Consider the following 18,773-nt stretch of genomic DNA (forward strand, 5'->3'; position numbering starts at 1 on the left):
TGAAATTGAGTTTCTCCTAGATGCAGAGATGGCATGAATCTCTCTGATGAGTAAAGCAATGAAGGAAAGTCAAAGATCTTTTCATTTTTTAATTTCATGTCAAGAAGCAGTATTCATTTTAAACTACGAAAGCACTTGAAATTCTTTAAGCACTTTTGCATAGGAGCCCACTGCCTTTTGCTGTGGAAGAGAAACGTTTTTGAACTGAGCTCCAAAAAGTTTACTTTCTAAACAAAGGACATATGCAGGCAAAGCAGTATTATAATGGTGGTTAAGCCAAAGAATAGTGGGTCTATGTGTTTAAAGCCACATAATGGATTTCTGGCATTTACTGTATCAGTAGGCACTACATCCAAGCACCACGGTACCGACTGCTGAAATATTTGGAAAAAAATAATTGTAGCTGGGCTAGGCTTATCCCTCTTTTCTCCTCTGCCCTTCCTTTTCCATCTCACCCTTCCCCCACTAAAAAAATGCCTCTGCTTCCACTATCTAAAAAATACATTAAATAGTATGTAGGAATATAAAAAAAAGTATGCAAGATTAAAAAAAATGTAGTATTGTTACTATTATTTTATATGCAGGGGAGATGGATTAAGAATATGTGGCAGCCAGCAGTGCTTCCCAGCCCCCAAAGCCAAGTATAGACTTGATCCTAACTTAATGTTGAGACTGGAACTGTGCCTCTTTTCTTGATCTTTGCCACCTGTGTCCCACCCAGGACCTATGTTTTGTGAGCTAAAAGGAAATGTGCCAGTCTCCCTGCTTCAGATGACCAGTTCCTGAGGGAATGCTGCAAAGTGCACCTGCACTGCTGTTCAGATGCAAAAGAAATAACTTAAGGTCACACAAAGTCTGTGACAATGCTGGACACTGAACACGGTTATCTCCTATCTCTGTCCTATACTTCAACCACATGACAAACTTTCCTATAGCAGAAGTTGTACACACCCATGGATGCAAGAGAGCAGTGGGAACTTATTTTTTATTGATAGCCCATCTCCAGAGGATACCCTACTAAATACCACAGAGGAATACTTGATCATACCACAGCTCACAAACATACCTTTGAATTTTTTTTTCTGAAACTTTTTTTTCAAGTGTCAAAGCTATATATGCAACAGTGTCCCACACAAAGAGAAAACGTAAGTAAATGCAAAGGACAACAAGCAAAGAACAGTGAGCAAAGAACAGTATGTATGAGCCTAACTTCCCAATTAAATCACTTTTTGGGGAAAAGACATGGATATCACGTCAGAATTTGATCTTGACAGTAGACCTACCAAAACCCAAGATGCTATAAAAAAGCTTTACATTATGTTCAAGAGACACCTTGAAGGCTGCTATGATAAACACATTTGCTTTGTTTTATTATCAGTGGCACAGATGCTGTTCAATCCCCCACAGGACCACCACTCTCAAGGGAGAGCTGGCACATGGAAGCCTGCACTAATATAATCCACCCTTTCAGCAGAACATATACTAGCTTGCTTCAGCTTTGTATTAAGGCATCAAATGATTTCAAAAGTCAGATGCTGGCAAATGTAAGCATGGCCTGAAGTGTGGGTAAAGCAATGCCAGCACTTGAAGGAAGACATCCTTGAATTGCTTCTATATTCCTGACTCTCAAATCACTGCATCAATTTCAAAGCACATACAGCTATGTCCATGCTTGTATGTGTGGACAGTCTGGAGCTTGGTTTAAACTGAAAAAAAAAAAGCATGGATTTCAGGTTGTAAAGGCCAGAGCCTGTTAATTTCTTTGAAGAATTCCATCCATCATTTGAAGCAGGGGGGACAGACAACTGGCAACTCCCTAATCTGGAAAATGTATTAATACTAAAAGAAGGACAGCAATAAACATTGCTTGCTTGGTTTTGTTTGGTTGGTTTGGGGTTTTTTTTAATCACCTGCTTATTTGGGATGGATAAACTGACTAGCTTCAGAAGTAATGACATCTTAAAGCTTCTTTAGTACCAGTCTGTGAATGCAAATGAAACAATGAGGTTTCAACGCTTTCAGTCCCAATTTACTGATGTCCTTTATTAGTCTTAAGTAAACCATTTTTTATGGAGAGACTGCCCTAGTCACACGTTAATAGCAAATGATTTTTTGTTTTCTCATTTTCAAGAACATTAACTTAATCATGACAAAGAGTAAGCTCCTTAGAAAGGCACTGCTAGTCCTTAAATGCCATTTTTGAAGTTCAGGATAAGATAATTAACAGACTGGAAATGTCAACAGAAGATGAGACCAAGATGGTTATGCATTTCAAGATTTTGTAAGTAACCATAGGAGTTACATCCTATCTCCGTGTATGTAGTCCTGCTGATAAATTGAAACTCTGTTATTTGCAAGTTTAGGACTTATTACTGAAGTGTGAAGATTAGGACTTCATTTCTTAGTTTTTCCTCAGATTAGCAATCATATTCAGTTATGGTAGTCCTGAAATGCTATTTGAATTACAATATTAAGAGACACTTGCATATATCTGAGGAACAAATCACCCCTCCAAAATATTAAAAAAAAAAGGCAGCTAATTGTAGACCACAGCATGGCTATGTAAGACATAATCTAAAAAACAATTAAAATTTCAGTGAACAACCTTTGTTCACTAGTGGCAACAGATTAGATTGTAGATTGGGAAAAATACACGTGCTATATTCAAAATATGACAATTTCAAAATATCTTATTGAAACTAGCATACAAAATACTTTGAAGGCTATTTCTCAATTGGTTATTTCTAAATATTAATGAAAAAGTCATGGTTCATTTCCAAAGAACTCCACCATACAGTTAGGTACTTCAAGAGCCTTTTGTTTTTCTAATCATTGCTTCGATCACATCCCACTGCTCTTTGGTAACCTAATAAAAGAAAAGAACATTTTATTGGAATTCCACATAATAGTTACACATCTAAGTATTTGTCTGAATGTAAAACAGCAAGCAAGGAATTGAATACCTTCTTCAAATCATTGAATTCTCCTGCCATAGAAACATATTCTCCACCATCCATTCTAATAACCTAGAAAAAGCATAAACAGTGTATTTAATAATAGTAAGTTTTCTATAGCATTCCTTTCTTATGAATTGTGAAAGTAATTTTTATTGATTTGGATCAGAAAAACCCATGCTCAAAATAATGTAATTCAATCACTTTTAGAAGTTCTTTTTAAAGGTACTAACTACTATGCATTACAATTAAAAGGTTAATAATCCTGGTACAGAATTTCAAAGTAACTGGTTTTGTTTCATTTCTGAAACCAGGGCTTTAAAAAGTATCAGCAAAACTCAGACCATCATCAGTTTAATTGTATAAACAAGATCAACCAAAACTCACTGCTCCATTAACCCAGCTTGCATAGTCACTGCAGAAATAGGCAGCAAGATTTGCAATTTCTTCTACAGTTCCCAGACGACCACAGGGAATCCTCTCAATCATGTCTTTCTCAAATGAGCCTGTTGGGTCAAGACGGCTAAAAGCACCCTGAGAATTAAGAGAAACATTAAAAAAAAAAAAGAAAAAAAAGAATGTTATAACTACATCAGAAATTGAAATCCAACAGAGATTTGACTCCACATAAACAATATGGAAGTTAACATTTGTGAATAAACAGTCTATACCCTGTTTGTCAGTAGGATGAAAAAGAAGAAAGTAGGAAACAAAACATAATTTATCCCTGTTGCACTGATAGGCATCTACTGAGAAATATCAGCTGGAATTTAACATGTTTGGGACAGTCACCCACCATCTATCTATGAAATCTTTGTTTCCTAAAAACCCTTGATAAACATTTGAGGAAATAAGCAAGACTCAAAATTGCTCCATGGACAGGGGAGAGGAAGGAGGGGAGAAGAGGAGCAGGAAAGCGACAGAAATAAATTATACATGACATCGAGTAAGTAAAACTGGAAAGAAAAAAAATATCAAGTTCAGTTAAATTGCATCAATGGCTAGAACTAAACTAAGTCACTGGAAGTTCTAGTATTTGAATAGCTTAGAATGGCATGGGAAATAGAAGAGGTTTTTTGCTCGTCCTGGCTCCTCCACAAGGAAACAACCTCCTCAGGCAAAATCAGAAATGTGTTAGTAACATTTATGTTAAGTTACTTCAGTTATGAGAGTTAAAGCACACTGTAATTTATGTAATCATGGCTGTACTCATGCCATTTGAGTCTTCTATTGCCATGTTTTTAAATGCCAGTTTATAAGCTTAACAGTATTGCACTTGTACACTTTTTTCTTTTCCTATCATGACTCACAACAGTGTTTCTTAAAGACATGGATGTAGTCCATAAGACAGAAAGCCTTGATTTTGCAATATGCTGTTTTAAGTAAAGCCTATCTGCCTTTTTATGCTTTCAGGGAAATTTTAACTTGGAACCAGTATGACAAATGTAGTACTTTCTTATGAACACACAGCATCTCAAGTGGGATATACACTATTAAGTTAAATCAGAAACATTAAGGGGAGGTAGCAATATTGACATTTAAAGCAGTTAACTTGCCAAAAATTATAAGAATCTATAAATCAAAGTGATCTTGCCACATGATATAGTGGATGCCAAAAGTTTATACAGATTCAAAAGGAGCACGACAAACTAATGGAAGAAGAAAATCCATCAAGATGACTACAATATGAAGAGATACCAACTGTATCAAACTCCCTGGGCCATAGACTGCCGGAGGCTGGAGACAAAGAAGAAATGTCATGAAATATTTTTCTTCTACTCTTGCCTAAAAATTCACCAGATACAAGGCCTGGAGGACTTGTGGTCTGATCTGTCATGTTGTTTCAACATTCTTATAACCCTGCTGATACTGCACTTACCTTTCTTTACAGTCAAAAAAGGGAAAACTGAGTTGTCCAATGTAGCATCTAATACTGACAAGAGGAAAAAAGGAAAAAAAAAAAAAGAAAAAAAAGCAGCAGCAACCCTGTACCCCTACCCCCAAAACAACAGCAAAACCAACTGTGAAACATTTTACAGGCAGTAGTAATACCATTATTAGCTGTTACTGCTCATAATTGTAATATTTTGATTCAATGTGAAATGGATCCTCCTCTCCCCTCTTGCAGGACTACTTTCTTTTTTTTTTTTCCTGTTCCAGCTGGTCTGGATTACTTCCTTCAAACTCTCCAGTCCTTTTCACTCATATCAAAGCTTCACATTTCCTTGCTGACTTATTTTTCTCTTTCTAGTTTTGTGATTTTTAACAAAACTAGTGAATTTCTCTTTTCATATACCTAAAAGAGATTCTGAAATTTTGGCATTGATGAGTTGTTTTGTTTAAGAATTAGGAGTTCAGGCAGAAATAGACACTCCAACAAGTCTAAGAATTCACTTCACTTGACAAACTAGGTATGTAGAGTTGGTAAGAAGCAACATTAAATATTTTGATGTATCATTTCTTTAAAACACTAAAAAAAGGTTTCATTTATATTAGTGTAGTAGAAGGGACAGTAGCAGGTTTCAGAAGTTCAAGAAATTCTATTTTACAAAAAAATTGAGAGGTAGTGTGTTCAATATTCCAGCACAGTCTTGACTACCAAGGAAATCATACTTGAATTTAACAGTCATAGAAGAGGTTAGACTATCTTAAAGTTAAGTCTGTACTACAAAGCATATTCAAGGCTGTGTTTCACTTCATGCTATGTACCTTTGTTTTAATTGGACCTGGTTGAATCACATTGAATCTCATGCCATATTTACCCCATTCAGCCGCAAGAGACCTAAAATTCATTAACAGAATACATCAGTATTTTAAGCACAATGCTATTCAGCAAAAAAAAGTATTCAAAACTGAATCAAATGTGTAAATACTAGGATTTTCCTGAAACAGACTTTTCTACTTAAGGGGGTTTTTTTTGTTCTTAATAAAAACATTTCAGAGAAGAAAAAAAAAATCACATTCATAAACAGAGGAATACTGATTTAATAGATGCATCATAGATAAAGCAACATTAAGAAGCAATTCTTTCTCCCTCGCAAATCATACAGATGATTTTGGCACCTAAACTCCTTGACAAACAACTGTTAGGCTACCACCTTTCTCTGGTAATTTAGATTATCCCACAAGTATACATTCCTAACATTTTCAACATAGCTCTCACATTAGATGTGTTGAAGTAACACTAAGCAGAGGTTACATTCTAAAATCGGACCAGTAGAATAATTTTGCTTTATGGCAACATTTTCTCTGCATAAGCAGTACTCCAGGTAGATCATCTACTACAGTGAATGAATTAGCTGGGTCAAAGTCTCTGAAAAGTACACACTTCAGTTACAGCTCTAAAGAACAGAAAACAAGACCATCACTCATTCCCTCATTTTTTTCTGGATAAAGAATGCTAGTTACTAAAAGGCTGCCTAAATTCCTTCTGCTGAAGTGCAGAGGAGGATCTATTTGCTATGAAGGATTGCCCTATAGTTAATAATGATAGAAATCCTTTTGTTTGCTGAGTAACATGGATACGTCACATGATACTGTTCTGAATTAAGTATAACTGCAGACCTTAATTTAAAATAGTGACAGGAAACATTTCTTTATGAAACTAGATAGGTGAAGCAACAGTATACTCCATCCAAATACAAGCACATCTTTTCCTGAAACAAAAGAAAGTGGAAGGCACTATAGACCTCGAACAGTTGCCCTAATAACTGTCTTTAAGTGCCGGCTCGCCTATAAGAATGCAAGAAAATCTGTTTATTGAAACTCTGTAACTGAAATTCTATAACTTGCTATTGCCAAAAGTAGTTCCACTTACCCCTATCTCATCCTTGTGATAAAAATCATCTACTCATCCTCGTGATAAAAATCGTCATAATAATAGCAGTTAATACTTCCTTCTGTAAGGTGACAGAATACTATTTTCTTGCTAGGATACTGGAGGCTGGGAGGTTCTTCTATGAAACAGTGAAACAGGAGGACTATACCAACTAGCTCCATTTTTATACACCAATTAACCTACCTCACAGATGTGAAAAGCAGAACACACATTTTGCTACATTACTCACTTGCTCATTGCTTCTACACCAGCTTTGGCAGAGGCGCTTGGCAACACAAATCCTGAACCACTCTCTGCATAAATTGTCGTAATAGCCAGGAATGCTGCTCCTGGAAGTTGCAAAAACATTAAAACCCCCCCACACATCAAACAAACAAAAAATGCATGAAGATCAAACTCTGAACTTAAGGTAAAAGCAACCTCAGTGGTACAGAAGTTTGCAGCTCAAGTGTTAGGGATGCCATTTCACCCTGGGTTGTAAAAAGATATTTTAAAAATCTAGTCTTGGAAACCTTGCTTTCAAGCCTTTTATTTCAGCTCCCTCTTTTCCATGAATGTTAAGAGTTATTCCATGTAAGTGTAAATAGCTATTGATTAGGCTTCCAAAGGTCTAAACCCTCAGACTTCTACTGATAATGAATTATGTGTGCAAATCAGTCTAAGTGGAATGAAGGCCTAAGATCTTACAGTGTCTTTTTAGAAGGTGCACTAGCCTAGTGGTCACTAACCAGGTAATTTGCCCTAATCTCCTCAATTCCTGGCTGAAAAAAAAACCATAAAATAGAAAAAATCAGCATGAACAATTAGGTTTGGCATAATCTTAAAATGACACAGTTTAGGCCTTGAGTTAAAGTTTATGCAGAAAAAAAGAGGAGTTTTTTTAAGAAGTTTTCAGAAGCTTTTTCTACAGTAGAGCTTACGACAAAGTTAACCTGCATAACTTTCTCCCATTAGTATCACAACAAACTGTATTATAAAAAGACTGCTTTCTTTTATATGTTAAATTTTATGACAGATTTAGCAAAAATGTTATGGAAAATAATGGAAACTGCAACTGTTTATTTAATCTCTTTTTTTATAGAAGCCTGCAAATTCTAATTGTCTGATCAATGACTAGCATGAACTTACTCTAACTTGGAAATGGAGGACAAGGGACAACAGCTCACTACTTACGCCACAGTATCTAAAATAACTGTTCTACTTACTGTATTTTAAAAATAATTTAATTAGAATAGCTTCCCAAGGGATATTTCTAAAACAATGTTACTTATAGAATGTATGTGATGATGAAGTAGAGACTCAATTAAAAAATTACAGTAATGTTACGTAAGAGAAACTAAAGGGAACCATAAACAAGCACTGACAGAAATGCCAGCAGATATCCAGAAACCCTCTTTATAAAAATAGTCTACGGCAAGAGACTTTGAAAAGAAATATCAACACAGGCAAAAAACCACAGAACAACTTTGAAGTTATCTAGAGTTGATTGTTAATTATACATTTTGCAGAATTAAACCATAGAATTTTTAAAATACAGGTTAAATAGAGGTGAGTTGGGTGAACCTAACACAGAAGCAAGAATGACTGATAACTTTACAGCTCTGAAGTTTAAAGTACACTTCAGTTCATGCACAATTTTTATTTTTAAAGCCTATAATCATAAAAGGGACAATATCTAACCAATTAAATCCTCTCATTTTGTAAAACTTTAGTGCATAAATAACGCACTAGCAGATTACAAATCCGTTTTAAATACCAGTACAAACCTAAGAGTCTGAAAGCAGAGCACTTTTATTGTTTACTAAATTAGGTTTAACACAGATCATACTGCAGACCTAAAGGATGTGCCAGTCTTCTAGAAACTATCAGATGTATAGCATCCTCACAGACTGTTCTAAAATATTTGCATTGGGTAGCATCTCCATCACTTCAGAAACTAAGGTCTCTGCTCAAACTTAAAAAAAACAAGCAAGTAAAAAGAAAATGAAGGTGGAGAATGACAGGACAAACAGGTACACTTGATTTACTTGCAAAAATATGTCTTAAAGAAAGCCTTAAATAAAAAGTCTTGCTCACAGATGCAATCCCCTAGAAAGAAGGCATGCAAGTAATAGCAAAAGAAATTCACGTTTTGGAAGCTTAGAAGTGAGAGGAAGAGAGACAACATGAAGGTGAATGACTTCTGGATTTTGCCAAATTTGAGGGTGGAAGCAAGAAAAGTAGTTTTTCATTCAACAGCAGCAGAGACAAAGGCATTTTTAAAGCTGTATTTCACATTACTATAGGGAGACACTGCATGCATTTGACAGGCCATAAAGTCATACCAATACAGTAAGTCAGAGTTGGGGATGGGTTTTTAATGTGGTAATATTAGCACTAGAATGGCAGAAAGGATTTTTGCATGTGCTGCTAAAATATATGCGGGGAATACCTTGTCAACTGACCAAAACTGTTACAGACTTACTGAAACAACTTTATATTGTTATCATTAAATAGTATAAACCCAGAGTACTTTTTGGAGAGGAGTTTTGAAGAAATTCAACTAATTCAGGAGTTAAGAGAAATACAGTGCACAAAAGGATTATTTCAACACAGTGGCTGTACCTAGAAAACATGATTCAGAAGTGAGGGCACATGGAAAACCATAATATACCTCACTGCTTTTAAACGCTATTTGAGATTATATCATTCTGATTAAAAAAATAAGCTCAATGTTTTTCAATTCATAACTAGAAGATAATGTAAAATGAAAGCAGTTCTTTGTATATATCTATAATATAACACAGAAGGGCATACAGTATCTTTCCCTTAAAGGCAATAATCTGGTTAAGTAAATCTTTAGCTAAATAGTACATCAAAGAACTATCGTATTTTTAAGGTAAAGCTAAAATATTGGATTAAACTTCTAGGTAGTCTAGAACTAAGAATTATACCTGAGAAAATAAAACCTAACACTGATTTCAATTTTGAAATTCTTTTTCAAATTATCTCAAAGGTAATATTCTCTAGTGCAATTAGTCATATAACACAGCTGTGAATTTTATTTATTGAAGTGTAGGAGGAAAATTCAAAGCGATATCCTGACTTGCTGTTCATTTAAGTAAATGCCACATGTTCAATTGTTCAATGAAACCAACATAGATATAGAAGACTCAAAAGAAATAACAGCATATGTTTTAAACAAAGCCTTATTTTTTAAATTTTAAAAACCATTTACTAGTACAAACTCTGCAATCAGATTTTTATATTCAACCTCCTGGCCTCTGGATCCAATTTTAAGGGCAGATTCAACAATGAAGTAACTGCTAGCCAGTTCTACTGTGTGATATTTAAGTACGGCTTTACTGAAAATGAAGTTTCTTTCTAGAAAATATGTAGAATGTTAAAGATTGTGTTTCTTTTCAAACTCTCAAAACTGGCTATAATAATAGCAAGGCAAGGAAGTAATAATACTATGTCACAATGCTTAGTTACCATTTATCTTAAGATACCTTTTTGTACTTTAATGAGCTCCTTTCCGATTTCCAGAGTTACAAAAGCGGTACCATTAAGCACAATATCAGTTATTGTTTTCCATGCGTTAGCAGAAAGTCTTTCAGAAGGGGAAATAAAGTTTCCAGCTGCGTTGTTTATCACAACCTGAAACACATGAAGGAAAACCTAAGAGTTAACTAAAACCAACTCTTCCTGAGAGAAAAGCAAAGAATTTAGAAGGAACTTCTTAGTGTTTATGGTAGAAAAGTAAAAATATCCTCATCAAACAAGGTACCGGAGGAGGGGAGAGAGAGAGAGAGAGAGAGAGAGAAAATAATCCATCAGAAATTTTAACATCTGCAGCATAGATATGTATCAGTAACAGAAAATGAGCTGTATTTCCAAACTGCTGTAGTTACTAGTCTAGTACTGAGGAACTTTAAATGTAGACAGTGACTTAAGTCATTATTTTCCATAGTGTCTGAGGTGTATCCTAACAGATAAATTTGTCCCCATCGAGTGTCAAGATAACATATCATATTTAATGTAATGGATGCATGGGAATAAAAGCAAAAGAAGTCCAGGTAACCTGATGACTAAAGTCTGGATTAGCTGACTGTTCCATAACAGGAAGTCTAATCAGTCATGACAAACAGAATATTATGATTTAGTGAACTGCAAGCAACTAGTACAAAACCTTTTTTAAATAGATGTATAACTGTCACTTGTTGCCTTTCTACTAACAATAATTAGGTAGAGGATACTTTTGATATATCTTGTGCTTAGCCCTTCAAGCTAGCAGTTAGATATATATTTTTAAGGGGAATAAGCATCACATAAGCAGTTTTTAAACCAAAACTTATGTGGCCAGATCTTGTGTATTTAATAATAATATAATGTACTGAAGCAATAAAACAGTGTATTACTTATGGAATAGTACCTAGATACATGGATGTTTGCAGATAAAACCAAGTCTTTGTCCTGAAGAAGTTCTGGGCTAAATTAAGACATTAGAATTTTCAGTAACAAAACACAGCACAGTACATATTGCATGAATATAAAACAAATACAATACAACAGCCATAAATTATACATCTAGATGGCAAATACAATTTAAAGGCCTCCCTACAGTCTGTAGAAAAAAATAAAATAAAATCCAAACACCTCAAGATACTGACGAGGTTACTTGAATCACTGAATAAATACAGCAAAGACACAATAATAAAACTAGTGAAGTAAAGACTGCATGATACAGTCTTTGAGGTATGTAGATACATATGACTGCCCAAACAATCCATATGACAAAAGAATGACTGCTTTCTAATTGGGTGTAACAGTCTTGGGGACAGAATGAACAAAACAAAGATAGAAGGAATATGATACTGCCATTAACTTCTATCTTTGAGACCTCACCTTAAATGCACAGTGGCAGTGACACTCAGGCTTGCAGTATTCATAAACTTACATGCCACGTCTGTCACTAAGACAAAAACCAGACAAAAAGAACTGAATATTCAATTTACTCTGCAGTCTCTCTTAAACACACAGAATATGTGAAATTAAAGAGAAAGGAAATGCTTGTAAAGAACAAGTCATGGGAAGTATTTATTCAGAAAATTACTGGTGTACTAAACACATAATATATAGGAAGAAGTCTCCTCCCTCTCTACACGCACTTAAAACCTGGAGATCATGGTGACAGATGTGCTTTGACCAAAAACTGCAGTAACTAGCAGTCAAAATAATGTCCAGAGTATCTTGTCTACAAAATCAGGACAGTAAACTGTCTTATTTTACAGCACTGTTACAGCATACAGCTGTGAGAAATAGTTTCTCCACTTCTTAGCACATTTAGAATTCAGCAGGTACTCTTCCATGTCCACAGGAAGCTATTGGTGAATGCAAAGTGTCTACATCACACAGATGACAGTTATAAATCTACAGTAAACAGTTTAAATCTCACTGACTATCCTTTACATAGATGTTAACACTCTCATCACACTTTCTATCAGCTAGCAGAATCTGAATTGTTTCTCACAATCAAATCAGAGTTTGGTGCCTATCATTGTTCAGACTCCTCCAGACCACTCTTCTCAAAGCAACAGTCTGATGTAGAGAGCTCTGTATTTTGTGCCAAACTATTAAAAAACAGATGCTTAGCTTGACTGAAGATTTTTTCCTGATTTTATGAGAATTTAGTTTTCAAGTTGGAACCTTCTTTGTGTATTTTAATAAGCTAAGCAAGAACCAAAGAAGACGTTTATGATTACTTCCATTTCTAATTTGTGAAACATTCTGTTAATAAGCAACAGGTGTAATCCAGTACCAACACAAGTAAGTCACCTTTTCAGGAGGATTTAACAGCAATATTCCATTCACTTAATTCAAAGAATCCCATCATAATTGTCCCACTGTTTACAAAGAAACTGTTAGTCCTTAGAGTAAGAACAACAACGTTTTGTCTATTTGGCCGCTAAGCATTTTAAGAACCACAGGAAGACAGTAACCAGTCTAACTGTGAATGTTAGCTTTATCTTGAAGTACAGCCACGTTTTGTCTAGTGTCTCTTTAGATTCCATTAACTTTCTATCAGTCATTTTCTTCATGCCTACTATACAGAGTATTTTCAGTAATGAAGACTAAAGTTCTTTCCTTTCACTAGAACACTTACATCAGGATGTCCTGCCACTTTGATTATTTCAGCAACAGCATTCTTAACTGAAACTGGATCTCTCACATCACACTGGATGGCATGAACCTATATAATAAAAGAAAGGCAGCTGTAAGACTTCAAACCCATATCACTTATAAATTAAACAAGCCCACAGAAGCACATAAATGCATAAAAATCCTATAATCATTTAAAGCATAATAACTGACATATTCACAATTCTGTAAAAATTTACCTTATTCCCTGTTTTAGAAGAAATTTCTTCTGCTGTTCCTTTCAAAATATCAAGCTTCCTAGAAATAAGTATACAATGTCACTAAATTTCAATTAAATGCAATTACAATTCAGATTAATAAAATCTGGTGATTTTTTCTTAGCAAATACGAGCTAAACCTTAAAATACCATTTAATATGTGTATGCGCGCATGCATGTTGCCAATTTTCATGAAAATTGCGCTTTAAGATAGAAACTATACTTAGTCACTAACTTTCTGAAAGAAAACTATTTAAAGCTAAGTAATTTCTGGTTACTGCTACTTGAAAGCAACTCAGAGGTGACTACAATAAAAGACTATCTTAAGCTAAACATGGTAAGCTAGAAAAAATATTTTCATTCCGAGTACATGAGCATAACAAACTTAGTTTTAGCTACTACTCTACTAGTATTTTAGAAGGGACACGCATATTCAGATTTAAAACTAAATAAATAAACCACCATTTGGACAACTGTCACGACACTTTTGTTGTTTATTTTGATTAAAAATGAGATTTTTTTCTAGTCTTTACTGTAGTGCTACTTAAGAGAAATGTATAAAGATCATCTTCATTAAGAGAAAATCAGGGCTGTTTTTAAAGTCACAAGAATTAGGAGGAATGGCTTTAATTCTTTACTTCAATTCAAATCTGTATCAAGAACACCTGCAATAATACATTCAAAGTGTTCAACAATGGCCATTTCAATTTTGTGTTCTCTATTAGGCTTTGTTTGAATTTATGTCTAATATTCTAGGTTGTTTATTTTGCTGCCACATTTCATGGAAATGCATTTAGTTTATTTCTTCCTACTGCTGGTTACACCATTAGACACTTGTAGATGATCTGCAAGTTTCTGGTATTTGCAATATGACATTATAATTTAAAAGTGTACTGAAACCGAGTAAATAGAATAAATTTACCCATTTTATGAAGAAGAAAACAAGATCCATTATGAAGAAGAAAACAGATCTGTTCAGCACTCAGTACTAAATGAAAGCTCTAAAACATCCATTAATATTTACCGGCTTGCTATAACACACTGGGCTCCTAAACTGGACAAAGCTGTTGTCATCCCTTTGCCAATCCCAGTACCTCCACCAGTTATAAAGGCCACTTTTCCTTGAAAGGTATTTGGTGGCAACATCACCTTCTGAAGAGGTGAAAAGAATGCAGCTTGGGGTGCATTGCTGTCTTGATGCAGCACATTTGGCCCACGGCTGAAAAACTGGGGGGGGGGGAAAAAAAAAAAAAAAAAGGAGGAAAGTTAGTTTTTTCTCATTTCTGTATACAGGACTGTTACACAAGATTAGATTTTCTGATGACAGTGGAAGTAACAACCATAACTGCCTTATTATAAACTGAATGTAAGAACAATTACATTGTATTATACTAAAACACACCGACCTTCACATAAATGCTAATACTAGACTAGGAAAGCACCTAAGCTATTTTTAGACGTTCTATTGCAAGTAAAGAACTATTGAAAAAATATTTTAATCATGATTTTTGTTATTTTGAAAGTTAGTTATTCTTACGTCTGTCACTTTTACTAAAGTGTGTGGAAAACCATTACCAACTAATTACAGATTTCCAGCAGGATTTGGGTTTCAGATTCATATATGTACTGTACTTTATGCATAATCTGTACATGTCGCAGCTATAATGCACAGGGATGGGAGTTTCGTAGAGCTTAAAGCTGGCCTGAGAAAGTGTGCATATGAATCCTTCTGTGTGATAATACATTTGCATATGAGTAACAAGTGAAAACAGAGAGTAATCATGGAATTACACTGCCCATTTAATGAAGCTGATGTTCCAAAGAAATGATGAAACAAAAGCTAAGAATGAAGAAGAGTTGTGGGCATTATGTAGAACAAAATTAAGAAAGTAAAGCTCAAACTAAAGCTAAAATTATCACAAAAGTAAAGCAGTGCAGCAAGTCCCACAGCATTTATATTAAATGTGTACTTCAGGGATTCTTTCTGGAACTTGGACACCACAGCTTCTCACAAAATAAAAAATAAATGAAAGGTGGTGGTTCTAAGGAACACAAGCAGACCAAATGGAAAATCCAAAGAATGTCACAACATTTTTCTGGAATAACAAAATCCTACAGATCAGGTCTGCCACCGAATGTCTGTAAAATACTGATGATTTTTTTTTTTTTTAATTCTCTCAGCGAAAATAAAATTTGCGTATTTTCACGGAGTACCAGAATACTATTAAACCTCCAGGAAAGGGGAGTGTGAAGATTCTCTTTTGGGTCTTTCTCAGTAGTCCCCTACTCATCTCCTCTCTCTTCAGGTATGCAGGGAGAGAGAAGGGCTCCTCCCCCTGGAGAACTTCAGCTCATGCAAACCAAGACGGGATTTGGACTCCCTCTTCTTCCAGTATAAGGAGGTAACCGGGGATAATCCCTACGCGGTACTGAGTCTCCCTGATCAGGTGCTCTGTTAGTGACGGACACAGCCCACTCCTCTTGCTCACCACTACAGAAACCATGCAAGCAGCTTTCCCCATGCCTGGGGGAGGAAGATGAGGCAGGCAGGAAGACTGCACCAAGACTAATGAAGTACTGTAGTGGTATCAAGCAGCCAGTAAAGTTGGTATAATTCAGCAATCTTTTCATGAGACTGCTATCATCTCATTACTAGCTTGCACAAGCAGCTTCTGTGACAGGATCCACTCAATTTAATCATTCCACTATTTAAGGTCAAGGTTTTAAGTTAAACCTCAGGTGTAAACAGACATATAAAGAAGCCAGGAAACAGCTTTAACCCACCCCCACCCCCCAAGAACGAACAACACAAAAAACCACCCTCACCCAGGGGGTGGAAGAGAATCCTGAAATTACCGCAGAAGGCCCTCTCGGAAGTACACAAGCACTCGCTGGTAAGAAGCACTGTGCCTGGACAGAACTCACTAGAACGGCCTCCTGCAACACCCACACAGATCAGCCGTGGCACTGCTCGGACAGACGGCAACATTCAAACCATTTCACCTAAATGGCACCGCATAACTTTGCTATCAGGATCAAAGGGCGGTAACAAGGCCTCCACAGCCTCTACCGAAACGGGAGAGAAGCGGCAACCGCCCCGCGGCGGGGCAGGGGGCTCTATCCCTGGGAGCACAGGCCGCACCTCTGCGAGGGCTCCGTGGCGGACAGGGACAGCGCGGGTTGCGCCGGGAACCGAGGAGAACCGGGGGTCGTCCCCACCCTCGGCAGATGTTTTGGCTGTTTCCCCAAACCGCAGCAGCCGGAGCCCCACTCAAGCCTGGGCCGCCCCTCGACATCGCTTCGGTTGCGGGGCGGGGGGGGGGGGCGGGCTGTAGCCCGTGAGGCGGCCGGGCGGCGTCGGCCCGACGGGCAGCACCGCTCGCAGGTCCCCGCCGTGCCCTCTGAGGGGACAAGTGCGCCCGGACAGCCCCGGGGGAGCGGGTCGCTGAGCACACCCGTAGGCGCCGGCCGACTACCCCCGGCCCCACCAGAGCAGGAGCGCCTTACCCGCCCGGTGCCAGCGAAGCAGGCCGCGACACCGCCACGGACGCCGCACCGCCCCCCCCCTCACCACGGCGGCCATGGCTCCTTGCCGCGGGCCCCGAGCTGTGCGCCTGCTCCGTGGCCGGGGCCAGCGCCCGCCCCGGGCGGGAGGCGGTCCGGTCGGCGGGCAGGCCCGCCGTCCCCGGGCAGGCAGGGGACCGCTGCCCGTGGCGAGGTGGTCGCTGCAGCACGAAATCGTGGCCCCGCCGGCCGCCCCAGGCGCTCCTCGCCCGGCCACTACCACCGCCCCGGGGCCTCGCGTCCCAGCGGCGAGCGACAGATTGCGCTCGGTTCAGTTTATATGCTTCACTGGGTTGGGGTGGGGGTTTTTTGCAAATTATTTATTTACTCAATGCTATTTGAAGGACACTAAATAACTATTTTTTTTTTTTTTTTTTTGCCTTTAGCATGGCTTCTCTCCAGTTTTGCCAGTTCTTGGCACGTGTTTTTTGGGGAAAGGGTTGTTTAAGAAATACGAGAAAAGCAATGGCACAGCAGTCTGCTCATTGGGATTTCAAATGGGGTGGGTAACACACGGCCTGATTTGGGGTGAGATTGTGCTGAGCGCATCCACAGATCAGTCCCTGAGGGCAGCAGCAGAGGGGCTGCATGCTGGCTCCACCGCACACACCAACACCTTTCATCTTGTTGACTGCTGTGAGGTTTACTAGAAAGACCAAGATTCCTCATTTCAAATTCAGCACTGTCAATGGAGTTCAGAAAAGGCCTGAGCAGCCTGTGAACATTAACCCATGTTAATCTACAGGGGATTATGTTGAGATAACAAATTTGATTTACCTGTGTTGAGCACATAGACTGGCTGATCGGAAAGGTAATGACTGACTGATACCCGCCCTTTTGCACAGCCTGGGTAATACGGCAGAGAAGCCTGCAGAGTCGTATCTGGCCATAAGGAATGGCAGGGAAAGGAGGTGGGGGACTAGCATGGTAGCTGTAAGAACCTATGGATTCGATAAAGCTGCAGGTTTTGAGGAGAAGAGACCACGACAATGAATCTACGCAGTTACAAAACTTGGCTTGAAAGACAACAAACTTGTCACTATCAACTTTTGAATTAAGAATTCAGGGCAAACTGAATACACACTGCTATGGGAGTTCAGAAGCATCAGAATTAAAATCCTACAGCTTAGTCATCAGCACCCTGTATAAAACTGGTCAAACAGCTCAATGTTCAACATTCAGGGAAAAAAAATGTTGATGCTCCATTGGTACGGTAAGTTCTACAGCACATAATATCATTATTAGTCCTGCATACTGCCTGGCAGCCACTGAAGGAATAGTGCCACACCACTAAGCAGTAGTTGCCACAATACCATTAAAGTTGTATGTCAAACATCTGGTAGGTGTTAAAGAGTCACTGTAAGGTTTAGATAGTAACATTTCATTAAAATCAGTTAATTCAAAACACACTGAGTCTCAAGAGTTATGTAATCACTGAACAAAAAAATCTAAGTTGGAGAAAGGGAGTGAATATAGTTCAAGAAATGTTTCAAAATTGACAAATGCTACAGAATTTAGGAAGCTTCACTGGAATGAAGCTAACAGGCAAGAGGAAACAAACCACAAAAGCAAACCTTTTATGCATTGGAAGATACAAATGTGCCAAACAGCTGCCTCTGAAAGAATCATCATATTGTCATGGTAAAAGTGAACAAGAAGATACAACCAAACTAAATTTCAGAAAATGTTTTTCAGCAACTTTCATTGACGAGGTGCAATTTCTATACCAGACATGTTACTTTTTGGTAATAAGAAGAAGGTGGTTTCTGAGACTAGGAAGCAGACAAATTTAAAAAACTGCAGTAACACTTTCATGTCTCATGATCTAAAAATATAATTGAAGGCAGACTACCTGCATTTTGCAAGGAAAATAAATCGGCTTAATAGGCTACTACTCCACTTTATAAAATCCTGCTTCAGTTTGGGTGATACTTATTTACAAGTTTAGGAAGAGTTTAAGAATAGGTTAACTGAAACATTAAAGCATGCAATCTCTGGTTTAAGATGCAGTCTCTGGTT

The 18,773-nt window shown here is 37.5% G+C and overlaps 1 protein-coding gene across 3 annotated transcripts; it reads right to left on the bottom strand.

Moving 5' to 3' along the window:
• Window positions 1–968: 968 nt before the first annotated feature.
• DECR1 (2,4-dienoyl-CoA reductase 1) lies at window positions 969–16,815 on the bottom strand. Of its 3 annotated transcripts, none has more exons than XM_041122959.1 (11): window positions 16,698–16,788; window positions 16,047–16,127; window positions 14,215–14,417; window positions 13,173–13,230; window positions 12,938–13,024; window positions 10,284–10,431; window positions 7,022–7,121; window positions 5,664–5,736; window positions 3,342–3,488; window positions 2,964–3,026; window positions 969–2,866 (listed from the first exon to the last, which is right to left on the bottom strand). In XM_041122959.1, the coding sequence occupies exons 3-11, from the start codon at window positions 14,334–14,336 to the stop codon at window positions 2,807–2,809; spliced, it is 858 nt and encodes a 285-aa protein (XP_040978893.1). In that variant the 5' UTR covers window positions 14,337–14,417; window positions 16,047–16,127; window positions 16,698–16,788; the 3' UTR covers window positions 969–2,806. The 3 variants fall into 3 exon arrangements, with proteins under 3 accessions (XP_040978893.1, XP_040978892.1, XP_029866966.1); XM_041122958.1 differs by having other exon boundaries at window positions 16,017–16,127; XM_030011106.2 differs by lacking the exon at window positions 16,047–16,127 and having other exon boundaries at window positions 16,698–16,815.
• Between the last annotated feature and the right edge of the window lie 1,958 nt (window positions 16,816–18,773).

The sequence above is a fragment of the Aquila chrysaetos genome, chromosome 4 (assembly GCF_900496995.4).
Source record: "Aquila chrysaetos chrysaetos chromosome 4, bAquChr1.4, whole genome shotgun sequence".
In the NCBI taxonomy this organism is placed as follows: domain Eukaryota; kingdom Metazoa; phylum Chordata; class Aves; order Accipitriformes; family Accipitridae; genus Aquila; species Aquila chrysaetos.